Source organism: Chanos chanos, chromosome 10 (assembly GCF_902362185.1).
Source record: "Chanos chanos chromosome 10, fChaCha1.1, whole genome shotgun sequence".
Taxonomy (NCBI): Eukaryota; Metazoa; Chordata; class Actinopteri; order Gonorynchiformes; family Chanidae; genus Chanos; species Chanos chanos.
In genome coordinates, this window is record NC_044504.1 from 946365 (window position 1) to 972963 (window position 26599).

General features: G+C 46.4%; 1 protein-coding gene across 1 annotated transcript in view; it reads right to left on the bottom strand.

The window, feature by feature from the left end:
* Positions 1 to 21909, bottom strand: part of ppp1r9ala (protein phosphatase 1 regulatory subunit 9A-like A) — a 30644-nt gene extending 8735 nt beyond the window's left edge. Inside the window, exons 1-9 of the mRNA XM_030786516.1 lie at positions 21798 to 21909; positions 19295 to 21322; positions 4807 to 4939; positions 4597 to 4717; positions 4067 to 4171; positions 3539 to 3665; positions 1729 to 1887; positions 882 to 935; positions 149 to 378 (exon numbers count right to left, since the gene is read on the bottom strand). Of these exons, the coding sequence (XP_030642376.1) occupies positions 149 to 378; positions 882 to 935; positions 1729 to 1887; positions 3539 to 3665; positions 4067 to 4171; positions 4597 to 4717; positions 4807 to 4939; positions 19295 to 21145 (2780 nt within the window). The 5' untranslated portion in view covers positions 21146 to 21322; positions 21798 to 21909. The remainder of the gene's footprint in view (positions 1 to 148; positions 379 to 881; positions 936 to 1728; positions 1888 to 3538; positions 3666 to 4066; positions 4172 to 4596; positions 4718 to 4806; positions 4940 to 19294; positions 21323 to 21797) is intronic.
* Positions 21910 to 26599: the final 4690 nt, after the last annotated feature.

The following is a 26599-nucleotide window of genomic DNA, read 5'->3' on the forward strand; positions in this document are numbered from 1 at the left end:
TTAGGTCAGACACGTACAACAGCATTTTAATTCACATACACACAAAACTGCAGGAGAGAATATTCACCACTAACACACCAGCAGGACAACCCTGCCCGGTCACTGATGGTGTTTTATTCCGGGTCAGTTTTGGCCTGAGGGTACTTACGCCTGCTGGAACTCCTTGAGGAGTTTTTTGGCTTTGCTGTATTTTTTCTCCAGGCTCTCGTTCTGCTCCTGCGCCTCCCCCAGCTGCTCCGTCAGGGTTTTACACAGAGCCTGCGCCTCCAGCCAGCTCTTCTCCATCTGCAGGATCTTCTCCGCGTTTTCCTGCACACACTTCTCTAGCTGCGCCTCCTTCAATGTCCACGCCGCACGCTCCTCCTCTGACTCCTTCAGCTGCACAACACAGAGTGTCACTCCACATGGAGGAGCTGTCCCTTTAAACTCCTCCTCAGACACTTACACACATCACTACCTCTCTATGACCATTCTCCTATGGCCTAGTCTAATGAGGCTCCTCTACGTATTAAATATTTGGTTACACCGATTAAAAAATTATATGGACTTCTGGTACGGTGATTCATTTGCACATACAAAATAGAAAAAAAGTGTGAAAATCTGTAATCAGTAAAATCATATCTCTTACATAAAGCATGGGCTAGAATTTGTCTATTATGTTTTCCTCTGTTTAAAGGACTGAAGGGACTGCGTTAAAACCCTGACATTTGATTCTGAACAGTATAATGTTCAAAACAAACACCATTCATTCTCCACATGCATATACCAGTACTCAGAAGTCAGTCCTTATCCATACTCAGAACTTCCCTGCTCATTCCAGTAACTAAAGCAGGGTATCTGATAGTGTGCGGCAGAGGAAATGAAAGATAAAATAAATGTACCTTTTCTTTAAGCTGGCTGATCTCAGCTGTGGCCGTGCTGTGTTTGATCTGGAGCTGAAACACAACAGAGAGATAAGAATAAAGTTGCTGACACAGTCAGGAAAGCACAGCATATGTGCAAGTCATGTTTTCTCTGAGCCAGCTGTGCACACTGGGGATGTCTCAGATTAACTCTTTCTTATTTAACCCAATACCCAGCTAAATGTCTCATATATGGTGTAAAAAAAAGTCAAACTATTGATAAGAGAATCTTGGCAGCTCAGCAGAGGTGAGGCCAGTAAGTGTCACCCATGGTAAAGTGTAATCTGTGGTAAAGCATAACCCGTGGTAAAGTATAATCTCTGGTAAAACCTAATCTCTGCTAAAGCGTAACCCATGGTAAAGTGTAATCTCTAGTAAAGCCTAATCTCTGGTGAAGCGTAACCCGTGGTAAAGTGTAATCTCTAGTAAAACCTAATCTCTGGTAAAGCGTAACCCGTGGTAAAGTGTAATCTCTAGTAAAACCTAATCTCTGGTAAAGCGTAACCCATGGTAAAGTGTAATCTCTAGTAAAACCTAATCTCTGGTAAAGCGTAACCCGTGGTAAAGTGTAATCTCTAGTAAAACCTAATCTCTGGTAAAGCGTAACCCGTGGTAAAGTGTAATCTCTAGTAAAGCCTAATCTCTGGTAAAGCGTAACCCGTGGTAAAGTGTAATCTCTAGTAAAACCTAATCTCTGGTAAAGCGTAACCCGTGGTAAAGTGTAATCTCTAGTAAAACCTAATCTCTGGTAAAGCGTAACCCATGGTAAAGTGTAATCTCTAGTAAAACCTAATCTCTGGCAACCATGTGGACACTTCGCACTAACCTCTTTAAATCGGAAACTGAGCTGGGAGGAGTCCATGTTTGATGGCAGAAACATTCCCTCGCTCTCCGGCAAGTCAAAAATCTCCTTTCCACTGAAACTGGAGCCCAGGACACGCTCCTCTTCCTCCTCCTCCTCTTCCTCCTCCTCGTAATGCTCGTCCTGAAAGAGTCACACATCAGTCACACAGTCATACAGCACCAGTCATTCAGTCATATAGCACCAGTCATTCAGTCATATAGCACCAGTCACACAGTCATACAGCACCAGTCATACAGCACCAGTCATACAGTCATATAGCACCAGTCACACAGTCATACAGCACCAGTCACTCAGTCATACAGCACCAGTCACTCAGTCATACAGCACCAGTCATACAGCACCAGTCATACAGTCATATAGCACCAGTCACACAGTCATACAGCACCAGTCACTCAGTCATACAGCACCAGTCACACAGTCATACAGCACCAGTCATACAGTCATATAGCACCAGTCACTCAGTCATATAGCACCAGTCACACAGTCATACAGCACCAGTCACTCAGTCATACAGCACCAGTCACACAGTCATACAGCACCAGTCACACAGTCATACAGCACCAGTCATACAGTCATACAGCACCAGTCACTCAGTCATATAGCACCAGTCATACAGTCATACAGCACCAGTCACACAGTCATACAGCACCAGTCACACAGTCATATAGCACCAGTCACACAGTCATATAACATCAGAAGGTGACACCCTGGCCCTCTGCCCACACACACTGACTCAACAGGAAGAACCTTCTCACCATGCTACTCCACCAAACACACACACACACAAACACACACACACACACACACACACATCACTCAGCACTGAGCTCCACCTCCCTCCTCACTCAACATTACTGCGCTCAACAGGGCTGTGTTAAGGCAGTGAACCCGTGGTCAGCTCCTCATGGTGTAAACACTCCTGCCTAAAGATATCTAACTATATTACCATGTGAAGGTTCTAGACCTTTCTTTGAGATTTGGCCACATTTGAATCTAACACTAACCCCTACTGTCCTCTCTTTTCATCAGACACATGTCTCTAACACTAACCCCTACTGTCCTCTCTTTTAATCAGACACATGTCTCTAACACTAACCCCTACTGTCCTCTCTTTTAATCAGACACATGTCTCTAACACTAACCCCTACTGTCCTCTCTTTTAATCAGACACATGTCTCTAACACTAACCCCTACTGTCCTCTCTTTTCATCAGACACATGTCTCTAACACTAACCCCTACTGTCCTCTCTTTTCATCAGACACATGTCTCTAACACTAACCCCTACTGTCCTCTCTTTTAATCAGACACATGTCTCTAACACTAACCCCTACTGTCCTCTCTTTTCATCAGACACATGTCTCTAACACTAACCCCTACTGTCCTCTCTTTTCATCAGACACATGTCTCTAACACTAACCCCTACTGTCCTCTCTTTTCATCAGACACATGTCTCTAACACTAACCCCTACTGTCCTCTCTTTTCATCAGACACATGTCTCTAACACTAACCCCTACTGTCCTCTCTTTTCATCAGACAGCCAAACAGAAACTTTACTCATCTACAAACAGCAGTATCCCTGAAGTTTCTGGCACCACTCAAATCAAGCCAGTGCCGGCTTGTCTCACACGCGGGATGATTCACACTGAGCCCTCTCATGGCCTACCCCATCTGCCCCCTCCCCAGTCCAGGCCCCCTGACGCCCTCCTCCACCCTGGGGCCCAGCCCCCTGACGCCCTCCTCCACCCTGGGGCCCGGCTCCTGACACCCACCTCCTCGGTCGATGGTTCATACGGGTCGTCCAGCTGCTGCTGTTGGTTCCTCTCCTGCTCCAGCGTCTCGCTGATCAGACGCGCCACCTCACTCTGAGTGCCCGGCTTCTCCCGCCCAATCAGGAAACTGCAGGACGGGGAGGGAAAAAAAGCCCCACAATGATCAGCTTTTCCTCCTCACACACAGACACATTGCTCTCTGTCTGCGTCAGGGAAGAGGTGAACCAACTGTGGGGTTGTTGGCTGTGAGTGAGGATATGTAGGCGAGTGTTTGATTTGCATGCGGTCAATTATTAACAGTCAGCTATACAGAGAGACTCAGTGTCGTAATACAAACGGAGACTGAATCATGACTTCACTTTTAAAATAAAGGCCAGTTAAGGACCTATTCTGCTGCCAAAGTATTTTAGGAAACTAAAAGTAATGAGTTAATGAGTGTTCACTGACACACCCAGGAGTAGGAGCGATAAGGTAGCTCCTTTTTCATCTCTGTGGCCAGAGAGAGAGAGAGAGAGAGAAAGAGCTCACCTGACTTTGCCCTTTGTGTTCTTCAGCACTGTGGCAGCAAACAGCTGAGTGACGCCTACCAGACTGACACCGTCCACCTCCACGATCTGGTCGTTCACCTGGATCCTGCCGACAAGATCACACAGTCACCATAACCAGCAGCGTAAGGGTCCCTGGGGGCCATCGGCGTGGTGGTTCCGTCTCAGCGCTCTCCACACAGCACAGAAAACTTCACAGAAACACGTCTTTGTTTTTTTTTAACAGTTGGCAGCAGAGAGCAGAGGACTCACTTCCCTGGGAAGACGAGTTGTTCTTTTTTTTTCTCCAGAGCATTTAAAAGGTTATAAATACATCTGCCTGTTTAGAAACCAGCACTGGGACCAGAGACATGTGTAGTGCTGGAGATGGGGCAGCAGAGAGAACCAGAGGGTTTGGTTGGGAAGAGCAGGAGGGGACATGCCACGTGGACTGAGGTGCTGCTCATGGGAGAGAAGCCTGAAGAGTCTGTAAACCCAACAAATCTCACCCCTGAAGAAGGTTCAACATCTTACCTGCCATCTCTCTCCGCTGCTCCCCCTTCTGTGACGGTTTTTACAAAGATTCCCAGTTTCTCCAGTCCCTGGTCAGCGCCAACTCCCATTCCAATAATACTAATACCCAGGCCGTTATCTCCTGCTGACGGGAAGGAGCAGAGGGGCAGATCAGCAGAGGGAAGGGGAGAGAGATACAGAGAACAGGGCTGCGGAGAAAGACAGACCAACCTTTCTCCATCTCCACCGGAAACACATCCATCTTCTCCACCCGTTTCTCCAGCTCATACTCAGCAGACGCTGCCACTGGATCCACATCATCGTTACGCCGGTCATAGTCCTCGTTTGAGTATGTGCTGAACACCTGTAACACACACACACACACACACACACACACAAACACACATACTAGAGTCAGAGTCAGTAATTTCGTTGGAACGTGACCTCACTCCAGACTTGGTTAAATGACTGTTTGATATTGTGGCATTTGATCATTCTCTATATTAAACCACTCAAAATGACAATACAACTACAGTTTTCTGGGAGCCGGGTTTAACTAAGACCTGTAATTACATTGCGTGGAATATGAACAGAGACCCCTGGAGGGACCCAGGGTTTATCTTCCCCTTACTTTGGAAACAGAGCCACTGTCTTCTTTAGGACAGAGAACATGACCGTGTTCCATAAAACGTTTAGACGAAACACAGCCGATGAAGCATGGAACTATTCAGACAGGTCGGGAGCCCTCATTCAGACTGACACCGTTCCTGATGTCACTGAAGAGGAGAGAGCTCTTCATCACAGAGGAGTCCAGGATATGTGTGTGTGTGTGTGTGTGTGTGTGTGTGTGTGTGTGTGTGTGTGTGTGAATACATCAGGATAATTATCACTTGGCTGGCATGTCACATTGTCTCTGTACAGTAATGAATAATCCCACGGTTAAGGTCACACCTCAGTGCCACAGGTGGAGCGGTTCTGCCCATTTACACTTTAGTTTGGACCTCAGTTTTTGGGCCATCATTTGGTTTGTATCAAGGTTTGGGTTGGAAGAAAATTGAACCCATTCAAAACCGAAGGTTTTTCTTTCTCTTTAAACCTATTTTATTTAACATAAAAAGAACAAACTTCATAAAAGTAATGACAAATCTGCAGCACCTTCTATATTAAGGTTCCTCTTTTAGAAAAAAAGAACTAAAATCTAAACCGAACTTGAGCAACAGGTAGTTTCAGGCTTTTTCTCCATGAAAATGAGTGGAAGAAATCTAAGCATCAGTACCTTTCACAGTTTTTCATCAAGAAAATGAAGGCTAGATTTCCATTCTCTTATGTGAGGGCAAAACCAAAGTGCTACCACATCAGCCATTTGTATAGGGCCAGAGGGTCCTCAGTCCCAGGACTGTCGCTTCATCGCATGGTATCAGCAGGGGAAATAAATAATAAACAAAAACAAAAACAAAAAACAACCCCTGCAGAATGACGACCGACCACTCTGCGCTTTCTCAGATCAACACACGACCACTCTGCGCTTTCTCAGATCAGCACACGACCACTCTGCGCTTTCTCAGAACAACACACGACCACTCTGAGCTTTCTCAGAACAACACACGACCACTCTGCGCTTTCTCAGATCAGCACACGACCACTCTGCGCTTTCTCAGAACAACACACGACCACTCTGCGCTTTCTCAGAACAACACACGACCACTCTGACAGAAGAGAAAACAAGTTCCCGTTTTGAGAAGCCTGAGGATTAGATCTTTTTTTATTTGTTTTGTGGATTCATTTATTCTAGTATAACCCATAATATTTATGGCACCATGTGTTTTGCATTTAAACTTTTATAATCGTCTGTGCTGTTAAAACATATGTGCACTGTTTGATAACTACGAGACATATATTTTGTCGCGGTTACAAATGAAAAGAAGAAGAAAAGGAAGGCTAGATTAACATTTTTCTTAATTATCAAGAGCGCGAACAGTGTTGAATGTTCTCCTATACTATGAATATGTATTGGTGTGGCATGAGGTCACACTCAGCGGTTGACATGCCGTGAACTGTCCCAGGACAACAGTACTGCAGTTTTCGTTTTCGGTACAAAACCGTTACACTCCAAGTAAAAACTCATTTCGTCACGTCAAGCTGTCAGTTCCAGCCATGACTGTAAAACATAACAGAGGTCAGCCTTCATAGCTGGTCCGCTGAGCGGAATATGATAAACAGTTGACAGTGAGCAAGTGTCCCACCCTTCCTCTGAAACACCCTAGGCCCCGCCATGAGCAGAGTCCTCTAAGCATAGTGTCTGACCACACAACGACTGCCCCCAGAAAAACTGCCCCGCCCCACTCAAAACAGCACAACACACATTATAGACTGCCCCGCCCCGGTCAAAACAGCACCACACACATTATAGACTGCCCTGCCCGAGTCAAAACAGCACCATCAGCACTAACTGGGACCGTCAGATAAACGGCCTTCTCTTAGTCATCTGAAAGGGCTGGTGCTCCAGCATCTGGAAAGCTGAATCGGAGGATCAGAGTTCCAAACAAGTTGTTGGGTAACTTAAGAAATCCATTTTGACAAGTTTTCATTACTGTAAAACATGACAAAACAATGTTAGTCTATTTAGGACCAGCTTCCTGTAACCGACCCCACACACTAACAATATTAAACATCCATACACACACTTAAAGACTTAACTACTTACACACTGTACGCACACACTTAGACGCTGCACACACACACTTACACACTGCGCACACACGCTTAGACGCTGCACACACACACTTACACACTGCACACACACACTTACACACTGCACACACACACTTACACACTGTACACACACACTTAGACGCTGCACACACACACTTACACACTGCACACACACACTTACACACTGCACACACACACTTACACACTGTACACACACGCTTAGACGCTGCACACACACACTGTACACACACACTTACACACTGCACACACACACTTACACACTGTACACACACACTTACACGCTGCACACACACACTTAGACGCTGCACACACACACTTAGACGCTGCACACACACACTTACACACTGCACACACACACTTACACACTGTACACACACGCTTAGACGCTGCACACACACACTTACACACTGTACACACACACTTAGACGCTGCACACACACACACTTACACGCTGTACACACACACTTAGACGCTGCACACACACACTTAGACGCTGCACACACACACACTTACACACTGTACACACACACTTAGACGCTGCACACACACACTGCACACACACACTTACACACTGCACACACACACTTAGACGCTGCACACACACACTTACACGCTGCACACACACACTTACACGCTGCACACACACACTTAGACGCTGCACACACACACACTTACACACTGTACACGCACACTTAGACGCTGCACACACACACTTACACACTGCACACACACACTTACACACTGTACACACACACTTACACACTGTACACACACACTTAGACGCTGCACACACACACTTAGACGCTGCACACACACACTTACACACTGCACACACACACTTACACACTGTACACGCACACTTAGACGCTGCACACACACACTTACACACTGCACACACACACTTACACACTGCACACACACACTTACACACTGTACACACACACTTACACACTGTACACACACACTTAGACGCTGCACACACACACTTACACACTGCACACACACACTTACACACTGCACACACACACTTACACACTGCACACACACACACTTACACACTGCACACACACACTTAGACGCTGCACACACACACTTACACACTGTACACACACACACTTAGGCGCTGCACACACACACTTACACACTGTACACACACACTTAGGCGCTGCACACACACACTTACACACTGTACACACACACTTACACACTGCACACACACACTTACACACTGTACGCACACGCTTAGACGCTGCACACACACACTTACACACTGCACACACACACTTAGACGCTGCACACACACACTTACACACTGCACACACACACTTACACACTGTACACACACACTTACACACTGTACACACACACTTAGACGCTGCACACACACACTTACACGCTGCACACACACACTTACACACTGTACGCACACGCTTAGACGCTGCACACACACACACTTACACACTGTACACACACACTTAGACGCTGCACACACACTTACATACTGCACGCACACGCTTACACACTGTACACACACACACTTACACACTGTACACACACGCTTAGACGCTGCACACACATGCTTAGATGCTGCGCACACACGCTTAGATGCTGCGCACACACACACACTTACACACTGTACGCACACGCCTAGACGCTGCACACACACACTTACACACTGCACACACACGCTTAGACACTGCACACACACACTTACACACTGTACACACACACTTAGGCGCTGCACACACACACTTACACACTGTACACACACACTTACACACTGTACACACACACTTACACACTGAGCAAAGCACGTTTGCATACTACACACACTAGGATCAGCTTGAATAAAACTGATTAATCCAATGAAGAATTAAATTTCAGTTATTAAACTCTTGTGCCATTCCTGCAAATGCAGTAAGCAGCCATTTCCTGTTTCTGTAACTCTCCACTCATGAACCTCCAACAGCGGAGTTTACTCAAACTACCTACAGGTCAAGGGTCACGCTTCACTGAAACATCACAGTCTTTCAGTCCACAGGTTCTGAGCCTGGTCCTGCTCTCACTCAACACTCTACTCACTCACACACTCTACTCTCTCTCTCTCTCTCTCTCTCTCTCACACACAAACACACACTCACTCACTCACTCACTCACTCTGCAATTAGTGCTACTTCAAAAGTATCTTTTAAAAGCGGGTGGAAGCTGTGTTAAGTGAGTGAGTTCGATGAAACTTATTTACAGTAATGACATGACCAGAGCGGCATAGCTAACACAGCAAACTTTCTTCAGCGTGTTCAGTTCACTTCAAACGTTTCTGCTGCCAAACAAAACACACTCAGCTCCAGGACACTGTGGATTTGAATGTTTGACTGCATGGAGCAACAGTAACCAATGAGTACAATGGGCAGGATCTCATAAAGGGTCAGTTGTTTTCTATTGGATCATGAAAAGTTAAGAGACCAATTAAAAATGGCTGGGTGTAGCTGACAGAAGTCTGAAGGAAAGTGTGATCCCTCCCCCATCTGTAACTCTGATCTCATGAAATAGACCAATCATAGGCTTCAGATTCAGTGGGAGGGCTTTTCTGGATGTGTCAGTACCATTGGGTGTTAATGTGCCAAGAAAAAGCATGTTTGTATGACTCTCCATCTTTAACAAATCAACTCCATACTACACTCTTATCAGCTCTGTCTGTTTCTCCTGCTGGACTGTGAGATTTAGAGCTAGTAAAATAAAACAAGACAGCTTCCCTCCCTCCCTCTCCCACACACACACACAGTCTCCAAACAGCATGCCCTGACCGATGGTTTAGATAGTCCAAACCGACTGACCAATCAGTGACCGTCGGCTCTATCCGTGAGGCTCAGTGGACCCTGAGTGGACTGGCTGACTGGGGTAGTCTATGTCCTGACAAAACCCATCTCCCCCTCATTCAGCTCCACACTTCACTGACTGGGCAGGATTACCCTCTCTTTATACTGGAGTTCATTGAGGTTGTGATCCAACCAAGTGGTCTCCAGATGTTTGGAGCGGGTAAAACATACCTTACTGAGAGAGAGAGAGAGAGCAAGAGAGAGAGAGAGAGAGCGAGAGAGAGAGAGAGCGAGAGAGAGAGCAAGAGAGAGAGAGAGAGAGAGAGAGAGAGAGACCAAATGAGAGAGAGAGTATGGGATTAGTGGCTTCTTTTGGAAGCTCTGAGAATCATGATGTAACTTCATAAACTTTTCCACTCTGAGTCTAAAGTCCAGATCCTGCAGCACGACCCCACTCTCCCACACTCTTCATCTCTCTACAAACCATGACTCACACGTCTTAGGACTACTGCACAATGGGCAGAGAGAGAGAGGGGGGAGAGAGAGAGAGAGGGAGCGAGAGGGGGACACCAAATGGTGTGTCCTTGTGTTACAGCAGAGAACTGTATTTGTCTATGGCTTGTCCTCATTCCATTCATCTCTCTCTCTCCTTCAGTGAAAAACCAGTTCGACTAATCTTCTCCGCTTGTCGCATGGCTGAATCACTCTTGTCCATACCCTCTCGAGCAAAGACTTTCTAGAACCTTCTAAGCTTTTTGTTCTTTGAGTTTAGCCAGCATAGCAGCAGGGTGAGCAGTGTGTAAGGTCCATGAGCGCTGGGCAGTAAGTCCTGAGTGGGAGAGGATTTATGAGTTCAGGAGAACTTCAGAGTCACGTGCCCATTCTCTGTGTGTGTGTGTGTGTGTGTCAGTGAAGTGGAGCGATGAGTTAAAAGCAGTAGAGCCAACAAAATGATGCTGTAAAGTCCAGACTGAAAAGCCATTCAGTGTGAGAGCGTCTGTGCTTTGGGACAGAACAGAGGAGCTGGGCACATGAAACGCTGATGTGTCACAGTGCTCTCTCTCTCTCTCTCTCTCTGCCACCGTGGTTACGCTTGGCTTGGCTTCTCTCTTACTCTCTCTCTCTCTCTCTTTCTCTCTCTCTCTCGCTCTCTCTCTGCCACCGTGGTTATGCTTGGCTTGGCTTGGCTTCTCTCTCTCTCTCTCTCTCTCTTTCTCTTTCTCTCTCTCACTCTCTCTGCCACAGTCCATATCCCTGGCCCCTCTCTCTCTCTCTCTTTTTATTGTCTCACTTTCCTGTTGCTATGGACGACTTCAGTCATCTGAACAATGTTCCTTTCTTTGTCGAAACCCAATCAGTCCAGAGCTAGAGCTCCACTCTCCGTCGTGTAGAAAGAGAAGGAGAAATCTATCTCTTTATGAGTCCAGGAAAAGCACGGATACTCCTCCTTTTCAGGAGCTCCGTTTACAACTCCGGAACAAACACTTCCCTCTGTCTGAGCTCAGGTAAGTGATGCTGTCAGCTCTCAGCTTTGACTCCGTCAGAGGAAACTGTGTCTGTGAAAGGTTACGGAGATCAACCCAGAGTTACAGCGTCCTCAGAACACTCCGGTCTCATAGACACATCACTGACTGGCTTTCTCCTCTTCTTCTTCATCAGTCTCCTCTGGAGTATTAATCTCATCTGTGATCTGTGGGTGAGAAATGACCACCCTACAGACTCCATGTTTCTCTTTACTGATCCTGCATTCTCCCCACGCCAAGCCAAGCCAAACAAGCTTCCATCTAACTACAAACATACCAACTACAGTACTACAAACACACACACACGCTCTACCACACACACGTGTGTGGACACACACATTCTCATATGCACCCACATGCATACACACACGTGGACACACACATTCTCATATGCACCCACATGTATACACACACACACGCGTGTGTGTGGACACACACATTCTCATATGCACCCACATGTATACACACATGCGGGTGCGCACACACGCGCACCCACACCTCTCCTCACTCAGCAAACAGCGGTGTGCAGGAGCACATGAGTGAGTGAGTGAGTGAGTGAGTAAATGAGTGAGTGAGTGAGTAAATGAGTGAGTGAGTGAGTGAGTGAGTGAGGAGAAGTGGTTCATCTGCAGCAGGAAAACAGAGCAGAGAACTAACACAGAAAACAGAGCCACCCTATAGGAACAGGTCATTAGCTCTACAAAGACAGACAGACACACACACACACACACACACACACACACATACATACACTAACACACAGACGCACACACAGACACACACACATACACTAACACACAGACGCACACACAGACACACACAGACATACACTAACACACAGACGCGCGCGCACACACAGACACACACAGACATACACTAACACACAGACGCGCGCGCACACACACACACACACACACACACACACACACACACACACACACACACACACTAACACACAGACGCACACACAGACACACACACATACACTAACACACAGACGCACACATAGACACACACACAAAGAGAGAAAGAGAGAGGGAAAGGGGGGGCAGGAAAAAATCCCATAGCCAGATAGGAGAGGTGAAGGAAGTAGGTTAGTGTTTTGATGGGGCAGGAGTGAATGAAAAGACAGGTTAAACTGGTTTATAAAAGAAAAAAAGAAAAGAAAGGTGGGTGGCAGACAAAAGCGAATGCGCCTCCCTCTGACCTGCACACACAGCCAGCCCAGAAAAACTTTCCATTTGTGTCCAGACTCAAAAAACAGGATCCCATCAAACCCAGATAACAGAGCAGATCTGATCTTTTACTGAGAATCTAGCCCTGTGTGTTAGAGCAGACGCAGGCAGACGCTGTGTGTTAGAGCAGACGCAGGCAGATCTGAGAATCTAGCGCTGTGTGTTAGAGCAGACGCAGGCAGACGCTGTGTGTTAGAGCAGACGCAGGCAGACGCTGTGTGTTAGAGCAGACGCAGGCAGATCTGAGAATCTAGCGCTGTGTGTTAGAGCAGACGCAGGCAGACGCTGTGTGTTAGAGCAGACGCAGGCAGACGCTGTGTGTTAGAGCAGACGCAGGCAGACGCTGTGTGCTAGAGCAGACGTAGGCAGACGCTGTGTGTTAGAGCAGACGCAGGCAGACGCTGTGTGTTAGAGCAGACGCAGGCAGACGCTGTGTGCTAGAGCAGACGCAGGCAGACGCTGTGTGCTAGAGCAGACGCAGGCAGACGCTGTGTGTTAGAGCAGACGCAGGCAGACGCTGTGTGCTAGAGCAGACGCAGGCAGACGCTGTGTGCTAGAGCACTGAGCAGCGGAGACAGAACTGCTGTGTGTAAGCCAGCCCAGGTGCCTGGGAAAGAGGCCCAGAGTTTGCCGAGGTCGCCATGGTAACTGCACGAGGGCAGAACATGTTTGACACATTCCGGCGACGCGCAGAGGAAAAGAGCACAGATAGGAAATGAAGAGAATAACAGAGAAAAGAGAGAGAGAGAGAGACAGACAGACAGACAGAGAGACAGAGAGAGAAACAGACAGAGAGAGACAGACAGAGAGAGAGAGAGAGAGAGAGAGAGACAGAGAGAGAGAGACAGAGAGAGAGAGAGAGAGAGAGACAGACAGACAAACAGAGAGAGAGAGAGAGAGAGAGAGACAGACAAAGAAAGAGAGAGAGAGAGAGAGAGAGAGAGAGAGAGACATGTATGACTGGGCCTACCCCACCCTTCTCCCCTTTCCAAACATCCCAGGAAACACAGAGAGGAAGGAGGAGACACTCCCCTGTTTTCACACATTGGATTTTTGTGGCGTCAGAGCTGCTCTAAGGTTTGACTGACTGAACTATTCACACAGCCCAACTCTAATCCTAAAGTTTAATCCTACTCCTAATCCTAATCCTGACCATACAGTTTAACCCTAATCCTATGCCCACAGATTAACCCTAATCCTAAATCTACAGTTGAACACTAATCCTTACCCTACAGTTTAACCCTTATCTTAAATCTATAGTTTTAACCCTAATCTTAACCCTACAACCTAACCCTAATCCTACGCCTACAGTTTAACACTAATCCTTACCCTACAGTTTAATCCTACACTCTAACCCTGCAGACCTATATCTGTACCCTAACATTAACCTCTGACCTCACCCCTGAACGTCACTTATGCCCCAAACCATTTTTTTTTCCCAGAAATCTCCACAGTGCTCAAATTTGACATCACAGAGTCAGGAACCAATCAGAGAGCACTGGTTCAACCCAACACACGGTTCCATCTGTGAGAGACCCCACAGATCCATCCAAAAACCAGTGTCACTGAGTCCACCTCACACATGCTGCATGCTCCACACTGCTCAGCCCATAAAGTGATCTGTCCTGCTCTGAAGGGCAAGTGACACCCAGTCATCACCCCTAAATAAGACACACACACACAAACACAAACACACACGCACGCACGCACGCGCACAGACACATACACATACACACACACACACACACACTCCCACAATTGTATTCTGTAATCAGGAAAAACAAACCTTTCTCGCTGTGGCGCGTTGCTAAAAATAATTCTCTGCAGCATATGTGAAAGTGAATGAGAGTCGCAGGTGGGGAGGAGACCCTCCGAAGACAGAGACAGAGAGAGAGACAGAGACAGAGACAGAGGGAGACACAGAGACAGAGACAGAGAGGGAGACAGAAACAGAGGGAGACACAGAGACAGAGACAGAGAGGGAGACAGAAACAGAGGGAGAGAGCGAGACAGAAACAGAGGGAGAGACAGGGACAGAGGGAGAGACAGAGACAGAGGGAGACACAGAGACAGAGACAGAGGGAGAGAGAGAAAGAAAGAAAGAGAGAAAGAGAGAGAGAGAGACAGCGGGAGAGACAGAGAAAGAGAGAGACAGAGAGAGAGACAGAGACAGAGAGAGACAACTTTGGTTTCATATGTCCTGTTACCACTTATTTTCCCGCCGATTAGGAAACACCTAGAAAAACAAGCCTTTCTCCACAATGCAAAATTGAACTCTTCACGGCACAGCTGCAGCAGAATGACAGGCATCATCGTTCAAAGCCAAAGCTCCATCTCCTGACTGCCTGACACATGTGCTAAACTCCTTATCCATTTACAGAATGCACATAGCTATTTGTAGATGCTTCACACCACTGGTGGCGGGTTATAGAATATCTTTAGTACGCACTACCTCCGACGCTGACACAGCTGCCTGTGTGACATTTACACCGCCTTTCAGAAAAACCAGTGGGGAGAGAGACACTCCACAAACTGGGCCATTAACACCCAGTCCGACCACAATGCAATGACGTCACGCTTCATAAGGAGTCGTTAACAAGTGTTTGTCTGTTTGTGACATGCGAGTCTGTCGCCCGTCAGAATCCACTGTGACCCGTGTCAGGAAAACCCAACAGAATGTTTGGATTAATAACACAGTGCACCCCTGCGCTCAGGCCTCCTTATTTGAATATCAAATAGTCTCTGTTTAGGTCAACGGATGTGTACAGGTAAATAACCAGCAGAGACACCAGTCACAAGTTTATGAAGACAAACTTTCTCTGTCACAGACAAGCCCCTGAGCAGAACCGGACTTCACGTTACCGTAAAAGACACAATCCAGTAACCGGTCACATGACCTGCACAACAAAGCTCTTTCCCTTTCATAGACCCTCACTAACACACACACACACACACACACACACACACACACACACACACACACACACACACCTCTACAGGACACCTCTACTGTGTCCACTGATACTGCCTCACTAACACACACACACACACACACACACGCACACACACACACACACACACACACCTCTACAGTTCACCTCTACTGTATCCACTGATACTGCCTCACTAACACACACACACACACACACACACGCACACACACACACACCTCTACAGTTCACCTCTACTGTATCCACTGATACTGCCTCACTAACACACACACACACACACACACACACACACACACACACACACACACACACCTCTACAGGACACCTCTACTGTATCCACTGATACTGCCTCACTAACACACGCACACACACACACACACACACACCTCTACAGGACACCTCTACTGTATCCACTGATACTGCCTCACTAACACACACACACACACACACACACACACACACACACACACACACACACACACACACACACGCACACACACACACCTCTACAGTTCACCTCTACTGTGTCCACTGATACTGCCTCAGACCAGGGGACACTTCTAATTAACAGACCAATTACTCACTGGCCATTCAGAGAAACTACTGGCCATTACAGTCCTCAGTTCGATAAGGCAGCAGCCAACCAAACGAGGCCAAGTGGAAAGGTTTGGTCTGGGTTTTTTGTGGCCATATCATCGGGTCAGTTCTGCCGTGAGAGTGTTGTTCTGAGAACCCAGTCAGTGAAGGGTGGTGTGTAAGTGAGGCAGGACACAGTCTGTAAAGTGACCACAGAAAACCCTGAAAAGCATGTCAATCAGCTCAATACGATGCTCAGGCACTGCCACCAACACAGCCAGTGTGAACCTGCAGCGTAACACGTATGTAAAGGCAGGAGAATCACGGGAGCTGGACAGATGAAAGGCATGAAAGGTGACAGGGGAGAAAACAGACAACAGAAAATGGAGATGAACACCGTTTATCCTGTGAGAACAGCGAGTGAGCGTCTGCTGATTTACCCTCCTCGATGGTGCATGTGTGTGTGTACGTGTGTGTGTACGTGCGTGTACGCAAGAGAGTGAGAAACAGAGAGAGAGGGGGAGAGAGAGAGAGAGCGCAAGGGAAAGAGAGGGTGTGCTAATTTACCCTCTTGTGCATGTGTGTGTGTGTGTGTGTGTGTGTGAGTGTGTGTGTGTCAGAGAAAGAGAGAGTGTGTGTGTGTGTGTGTGAGTGTGTGTGTGTCAGAGAAAGAGAGAGTGTGTGTGTGTGTGTGTGTGTGTGTGTGTGTGTCAGAGAAAGAGAGAGAGTGTGTGTGTGTTTCTGTGTGTAGGAGGGGACTGCAAGACCAAACATTGCTCCGTGTTTTTGTGTGTTGCTGTAGGTTTTGTGGGTTGAGTAAATGTCAGGTTAGAACCTGTTCATAGGTGAATATCTGTTTATGTTCCTTTGTCATTTCATGTCAGGCTTTCGTTTCCACACTGACTCCTCCTCTGGATAAATACCATCCTCAGTGTCTCTGCTCCCATCCACTCCACATGCTAGACATGGACAAATTCCAGACATGCCAGCATCTTAGCTGTCTTTGAAATGTTTTCTGTTCTGCTGGTATAAATGGAAATGATAGTTCAAAATATTTACCAAAATGCTTTGCATACAAACAGAGAGCGAGCGAAACATGACCTCAGACGTCATACCATCACCAGCATCGGTTCCAAGCATGACTCTTCCACTTTCAGCTCACCAGAAAAAATTCAAAGCATGAAAAACAATGTATACGCAGAAACCACACACACACACACACACACACACACGGTGTGAAGCTCTTGCTGGGACAGGAGCAGCGGTTGAAGGAGACTGTTTCCCAGTCAGAGGCGCTCCGACACGCTAGCGCGGCAGATGGGTTGCATCAGCGCTCTGGGCCGCTTGAACTTGTGCTCCTGTCCCTGATTATCAACCAGCACAAACACACACAAACAAAAGCAGCACACTTTCCGTTTCTAAGGAGAACTTGCCGACAAATTGATTAGTGTATCCAAATGGATTTATTAGTGATTCACTAAGTTGGCAATCCTGCCTCAAGGCCTGACACTGAGATTAACAGAGATTAATTTAGGCTAATTATATTCTGATCCACCATTTAAGCCTTTTAGTTTTCAGAGACTGCAACTTTTCTGCACCTGACCCTAGATTAGTTTCTATGTCCTCTCTCGGTGCTCATCGTGACAATCAATCCCATTCCATTCATAGATCCTTAACACATCTGCAGAACTACAGAGGACAGCAGGGCTGGGTTTCTCCCAGTGTCCTGCACTGGACATGAGCGTTAAACCTGATGAGAGAAACAAACACAAACACAAGGCAAGGCAGTGATGAATGTTGTTCTGCCTTTTCAGACTTTCTACAGCTGAATGCATGTAGACTTGTGTGGATCATTAACGCTGTGTAGACGTGTGTGTGAGGGGTTCTGCAGCAACAGGCTGGGTTAGACAGAGAAACATGTCCGATTGTCTTGGCATAGAGTTTGTATTGGGTGTTGAGATCTCAAAATGAAGTGTTCTAAAGCAACAATAATGTCACAAGACACAGAGACAGTGTGGAACCATCAGAAACTGCGTCTGCTAGACACAGAGACGGTGTAGAACCATCAGAAACTGCGTCTGTTAGACACAGAGACAGTGTGGTACCATCAGAAACTGCGTCTGTTAGACACAGAGACGGTGTAGAACCATCAGAAACTGCGTCTGTTAGACACAGAGACGGTGTAGAACCATCAGAAACTGCATCTGTTAGACACAGAGACAGTGTGGAACCATCAGAAACTGCGTCTGTTAGACACAGAGACAGTGTGGAACCATCAGAAACTGCGTCTGTTAGACACAGAGACAGTGTGGAACCATCAGAAACTGCGTCTGTTAGACACAGAGACAGTGTGGAACCATCTGAGACTATGTAGAGCCATCAGAGACTGTGTCGGCTACAGAACAGCAATGTTTTACCCTCTGCTGGTCTTCATCAGCTTTGTATCTCGTGCACACATCACCAAAATAACCAACCCCAAGTTTCCATCAGCGAAGACAGTCACACCACCTCAAAACACGTGAAAACCCACAAACAAGAGTTTGGAACTGAGCCTGGATTTGAAGAGCATAACACCAGCGTGATTAGTGAAACAGAAAAACAGCTTAGAAATACTAACATCATTTTTCCAGTTGGGGCAAAATATGCCACAAGTCTGCGCTGGAGCAGAGAGGTCTTGTGTCAGTCAATTAAGACTTACAATGTTTCAGCTGAAGACCCTGCAGCCCTTATGAAGTCATTAATATGCAGATTTTAACAGTGCCTTTTGGTTTATTATTCCCAAAACCAACAACCCCCCCCCAGAAACTCCAAACCCTACTGTAGCGCTAGGAGGGTGATTCATCCACTGTTTACCAGTACTAGAGGTTATGGTCAGTGCGACTTACCTGTATTGGTGCAGTAGAGAAGCGGACCTTCCCTCTGGGTGCTGATTCGTCCTCCTCAGACAGACCAGGTAATTCCATGTAGTCTTCCTCGAGCTGATCTTCACCATGCTCATCCTCTTCCTCAGCTTGCTGGTGGTCTGTGTCCTTATCGTCTATAAATGCGGCATTTTCTATCCCATGGAAAAGTGGAGAGGCCTGTCTTCTACCACCCTGATGTTCCTGTTCACTCTCCTCCTCTTCCTCATCATAACATCCACTTTTTTTCAACGGCTTGGTCTCGCCCCTTAAAGGCTCAATCCATCTGTGTTTCATCTCTTGCATCCCACCTTCATCCTCCTCTTGTTCTGTGACCTTTTCTTCCTTGTTCAGAAGAACTTTGTCCGGTTCCTCGTCACAGATGTCCTCCTCGACCTTTGACTCCTCAAAAACGGCGTCGTCGAGCCGCTCATCTTCGTTTTCTTCACTTTCTGAGGATTCGTTCTGAACCACCACCAGCTCTGCCCGCACCATACCCGCGGATACACCATCCAACTTTGGGGGGGTGCTGTCGGGTGAATTATCCTGGGGTACAGTTTTGGCCAAATTTTGGCCTTCTCCCCCTTTCTTGGCAACCTCTGAGGTCTTAGCCTGGTTGGAAACCCCTGTGGTGAATAGTGAAGGTTGCTTTGGGTCCCTCAGGGGCTGACTGGTGAGTTTCACCCCATCACTGCTTGCCTTTGCTGTGATACAGCCATCGCTTGCTGAGGAGGACAGGTGGGGCAAGCTGTGGTCTGTCGGAGAGAGGGGCTCACTAGCGCTTCCACGAGATGGGGGTGTTGGTTTGTAAAACAATGCAGAAGCTGGGGTTGGATGTTTGGAAGATGAACCACTAATTGTGGAGGTTGTTTTGTAAGGCACATTGGTGACTGGAGATGTGGGTTTCCAAGGTAAGTTGCTACCTGGAGTGGGTTTGTCTCTCAAAGGAGATGCACTCTTTTCTCTTAAAGGAGAAGTGGGTTTTTCTCTTAAAGGTGATGTGGGCGTGGGGCCCTCAGTGGAGCTGAGTGACTGTGATGTAGAGGGTGACTCTGGACCTTTGCAGGTAGTTCTTATGGATTCTCCACAGTCATTCTCTGCCATAAAGTTCTCCAGCCTCCTGGAAATGGGACCTGCATTCAGTGACAACTTCTGAGTCTGTTTAACCTCGTCACTCTCCATGTTCCCATCTGACCCGGCTCTGAGAGGAGAAACTGGACTTCGCTCGGTTTTGACACCGCTGGTGCTGCTTTCTGATGACCCGATGGATCTCCTCCCACCTTTGCATTCCTCTGACGCACTCCCGTGCCGTCCAGACATCCTGCCCCTTGGCTGCTTCTCCACAGAACTGGACTGCTCTTTGATACCCCTCTCAAAGAGCTTTCTTGTCACTGAGAATTTCTCTGCCAAAGCGGCTTTGTCGATCTCCCCATCCTCTCCTTTTGGGGTTCTATCCGACCCCTGTGGTTCTGGACTTGCCGCAGTGTTCAGGCTTGCAGCACTGCTCACGCTAGATCTTTGCGCACTTACACCAAGTTTTGACTGTGTGCTCTGAGATCCATCTGTTTTTATAACCGGCTTTGTCTCCTGATTGTCCTGTTGCTGACTGTCCATTTGCAGGAAAATGTTTTTTATTTTGTTCACCCGGTTGCCAAACGGTCTGCCCCGCGTCTCCTCTCGGGTGTCACTAGAACCGTTCGCGTAGGACTTGGGGGCGCTGTCCGTCTTCGTCCCATCAAAGGAGCACTTGATAGCGTGGAAATCGGACTTGTAAGCATTTCTGTGGGGAGACGCACTCCTCAGCGCTCTCTCTCCTTTGCCCTCGGTCTTAATCATTTTTACGTACTAATCAGGTACAGTGCTGCACAATCTGACTGGATTTAACCACAAAACTGTATTTCCCGATCGGCGCGAGCTGTTACAGTGGTCTTTTTGTCCGTTTATCATACAATGGCATGGATCCTGACGAGGTGCTCTCTACCATTTACATCAAATAAGGCAGATGGCGGTCATCTACAAAAGAATAGCAGATATATGTTACAGCCAACAATGCTAAAATATCAATCTGTGCTTCTTCGAATTAGTCAGACGTGGTTAACTGCAGCTGTCACAAGGAGTATTAAAACCGTCCCCCCAGCCAAGCCACTTATTCGTGAGAAACTTCAAAGTGATTCATCTTTAAGAGTTGTATCCGTGATCTCATCCTTTTCAATGTACAATGTTTCTACACACAAAGCGCGAGTCAACGAATGGTACTGTTCAGCGGTTAGTAATAAAGTGTGGTTTGAACAAGATTAGGGTTCGTAAAACCGAGAACTGTCGTGTCCAACGGCAGAATACCTACTCGATAGCATAAGCTATTTCTGAAAGGCGATGTCTCAATGGGTGATCATTTCATTAGAGCAATTAGCCAAAAAGTTTCAGAGATCGAGTCGAACCTGAGAAATTTCCACAGAGTGTTCAACAATGAAAGTTGTCGTTAACTTACCTTTACTCAAGTTCTACCGCCTGAGCACTGGATCCGTGCTCCCTCGTAGTGATCTGTCCGCGATTTACACTTCCAAAACTTGTCATTTCCTGACCGCCATCATTCTTCCCTCTGCAGCACTTTTCTCCCTTCTCAGTGCCCACTCCAAACACAGAAACCTGTCTTACCACAGCGCGCTACCGCGGCTATCTGGCGCGCAGTAAGATCAGACAAGGTCGGGAACGCGCACATGAACACATTCCAGGGCTTGTAGCCCCAACCCCCTTCCTGCCTGCACGACTGCGCAGGCACGCCACAGGGAGACCGGAATGGCATGGGAAAAGTTCATAACTTTGGGGAAAATTTTCAGCTGCTGCTATCCATACTATATTAAAAACTCAGCTAGGCGACGGATCAAAATTTCAACAGGAACGCCTCCTTTCTCCGTATGGTCTTCCCCTCTCTGTAGTGGTACCGAGTCCTTTTGATGAAACAAGAAGCGCATTAACGATGGAAGGACCAGAAAAACAGAAACCGATGATCGCAGTTAGCCGACTTTCATTTCAACCGGACTTGGTCCGATTAGTGTGTTTTATCGCTCAGTAGCGCACTTACACAATCTAAAACTACCTTTAAAAGGGGTTCACATTCGACACAGACGAATACATCTGCCGCAGCAACGCTTCAAATGACTGAGGATAGTGATATAGATTCTGTTTTATAAAAACATTTTTCAAAGAAAGTGTAAACCCTTATTTGAAACGTTGCGCTTTACAGTATTTTTAAATGGCGTATGGTGTAAACGCCTCAGAAAACGCGGGAAAACATTTGGCGTTGATGTCATTGTATAAATTCACAGATTAATACGTTCATTGGAAAACGACGTTGCTTACAATGTGATACTGTCAGACTTTTTTTTTTTCAATCGTCATTTTGCTCCAAAGGACAGAGATCTCCGACAAGAGCAGGGTTTTTAAAGTGACCTCAGAAGAGGCGTGGAAACGTTCAGTCATCTCCCATACTGTTCACAGCGACAAGAATAAAAAAAACCCAAGGATGGAACAGAGTGTGCATGTGCTGAGTGCTAGTCAGTTGAGAATGTTAGCAGTTTTACAGTGTAGTGAATTATAAACGTTGGCATGTGATATGGTTCAGTGTGGAGAGTGTATCTGATCGAAAAGGTCAACTAATCAGATTTGGGCAAAATCTCTGAACTGCATATCAACGCCTCAGTGTAAATACAGCTAAAGTCGCAACTACCAAACACATATGCCAGATCTTACACGGAACACTAACACATCAAACACAGACTAATATATATATATATATAGTTTTACAATCCGTCTCTTTTCTACTTTAAACATTCATTTGCAGTTTTATGGTGGGGCAACATTCCTGTGCCAGTCAATGTGAAAGTGCTTAGGTTCTAATACTGAAAATCACACATTAATTAGACTTGCGGTTTCTGAGAAGAGGAATTGAATGTGTTTTTTTTTTTTTCCCCCACACACTAAAATGTAGCAGTCTTGCAGTAAGACAGACGTTATTTTCCCTTGGGAAATATTTGTAAAACAGGCTGAGGCGAATCACATGGATCTGGCCACAGCTTTGGGAGAAACATCTATTGATTGGTAAAAATGAAAATTTAGGTTGGTTGTGGTGCCAGAGAAAAATGTCCAGTCATCCCTTAACTCTCCCCATGGCCTTTTGTCCCCCAGTCGTTTGCCAGCTGTATTTACAAACAAAAGACATCTGTGAGTTCCCTTCACTCCCAGGAAAAACACAGAGGAAAGAAAGAAAGAAAGAATACATTTGATGTTACTCAGCTGAGAGTTTTGAACAGATACAGTTTTGACAGAAATACCTTGTAATGAGTACTTTTTGTCCATAAGCGCAAATAAGATCAGGTAAACTCAAATGAAGTAATACTCGGTAGCAAAACAGTGTATTTAATATAGAACACATCCACACTTTGCCTTTCCACCCACCCATCCTCCACCTTTTGTCTCCGAGCTGTCTGTGGTTAAGACGACTTTATCACAGTGATCTTCCACTTCTGACTCTCGCTTTTGGGATGATGTTGGGATGATATGTAGGCTACATACAGCAATGATCTTAAATATTCACACGTTCAACAACATATTCAACTGTAAATACAGTCATTTAAGCACTAATAGCAGAATTCACTTTGCTCGACCTCCCCTCATAGTGGCGTGGAGTATATTGGCAGGGTTTTGAAGACGTTAGCGTGTAGCCATGTGCTATGCTGTAAAAGCTGTAGCCGACCGCGCTGTGTGTTAGCCAGATTGTTTAATGTAAAGAAAAGATTTTAGTCACATACCCATTCATGAGTATTGTCAGTTCAACTGATGAGTCATTTCAGGATCAACAAATGGCCTTTAGCATCTGCATGCCCAGGGCTGTCACTATAAAGTGATCACCTACAAAATGGTCTCATATGTAATTTTGACTTTTCCAAAGGTTCACTTTGATACAACTGACAGTCGAATGCTGGAGTTGTGTTCTGGAGTGGAGGAGTTGTGAGTGCAGCTTGGCTGGAGAAACTCAAGCAGATGGAGGTCTATTCTGCTCACTCATGTATGCAAGGGTTTCTGAGTCTGAACTGCTCCTTGAAAAACACAACGCACACACTTCATTATGTGAAACATAGAAAATGAACCCTTGTTACCGTGAGAGAGAGTGTGAGTTCAGAGGACCTGGCAACACTGCTTTATTTCAACAAGTGATTACCCCTCCCCTCCACACACACACATACACACACACATACACAGCCCACACTGTCTTTCTCACCCCCTTACACAGACCCTTACGTTAAAAATCAGCAGTAACTAAACATGGTCACCATGTCACTGTTCCAGGAGAGCGTCTGGCAGATTTCTGTTTTAGCTTCATACAGCACAGCAGTATCAGTGCTGTCCTTACGACTGCCACAGGAAAGGCTGTGGTCCGTGCCATCAGACGTCACTTAAACCAGATCTGGTTCTTCGGCATTTCCTGGCGTTATCTCTCTCGGCCATCGAACTGAGGGTGGGTGTATCAGAGACCTCCTCACATGCACTATGCGATCATCATTTCCTCCAATTATACACACACTCACACACTCATAGTCTGACCCACTAAAACACGCACTCAATTTGGGAGGGCTTACTGGTTTCATGGGATAATAAGTGGTGTTTATATGAGAAAAGTAGTGTAAACACGGTGGACTGTGTCCTGTGTTCTCTGAACAGCTGTGCTGTAGTGTCTTAACTGAGGCGCTCTGGTCGTCATGTCGACAAGATGCAGATATGACACTTTTCATTAGGTGTATGTGGTGACTTTGAGCGTCACCGTAAGACCGAGCGTGGATTCGCTAAAGCAGGTTTGTTCAGCTGTCACCTAGCAACCACCACACAGGGGCTGAAATGCAGTCAGGCAATCACTGGGCCACCTCTCTCCTTCCTGCCCTTAGAGTGCAGGCCCATTTTCCCTCCACTGTTACCGTGGCAATGCCCAAAAAATGATCCCTCTTTGCCTTCTCTGAGAGGTTGTCCTTGGGCGCGAGGGAAGACAAGGGGACATTTAAGTTGCCTTTGATTTTTTCCCCCACTGTTTCTCTGTACAGAAACGAACCTGCCTGATAACGTCCACCCTGTGGACACATCATGTCATAAACTCAGACAAAATCCCAGCACTCACATGATCACAAAAAAACAGTCTCTCCTTAAAGCACAGTGCAGTGAGTGATCTTAACACCATAACTGAGACGCACGGGCATGTTCGCTCAGGGCTCCTCCCCTCACACAGTCACACACTGTGGTAAATCTTCAACATCACAAAGCCAGAACAGCCTGGTGTTTACCCAGACTGGCTAACCCTGCCTCACATTGTTTCTCACACAAGTGCCCATAAAGCCATTGTGCATTGCTCTTAAGCAAAACCTCAGTGGATTTTGGCTCTGTTTAAACACTGTATCTTTAGTGTCGCCACTGTCGAATATAGAATTTGATGGATGGACCATGTGAGGACAGAGTCATGTTCTACACACTTAAAGTATATTATGACAGAGTTTTTAAAAAAAGGTGCTTCTAACCACATGCTTATTATCTTTTTTTTTTTTTTTAATTAAGGATTCATACCCATTCATTTGTTTATTTTTTATCCCAGTCTAGAGATGCGCACACATTTTCACATTTTTGGTTGGTTTCCAGATGTAGTCTTACATCAGAGCTATGTGCTCAGGCTAGCTCTTCACAAAAGACACCCCCAGCCCCAGTCCCCACCCCCACCCCACATACACAGAATATTAAATCTGATTTTGAGAACACCAAATGACTGTGGTGAATGACTTCATGTCATAAAATAGCAACATTGGTGTTTATACTGGTTTCCTGCAAAACACTTTAATTCTTCATTGGTCAAAGATCCTGTTTTACATCTGACATATTTTTGTACCAATTCCTTAGGAACAGATATTGTGTTTTCTGCTCTCTCTCCGGTCAGTAAAACCTCACAGACCACATTCCCATTCCTGGCTCAGAGTCTGGAAATTTCTCTGTTCTTTGGAAGAACCTTTCAATGTTAAAAAAAAAAAAAGGTTCCAAAGTTCTGTTATTTCACCGAACTTCATGTTTTATCCCTTCTTCCTTCTTCTAACCCTAACTCTAACCCTATACATACAGATCAGTTAACCCTGTCTCACATCTAGGCCTCTGTCACTATCACCAACCCTATACATACACATCGGATAACCCTGTCTCACATCTAGGCCTCTCTCACTATCACCAACCCTATACATACACCTAAACTTCTCATTTTCCATC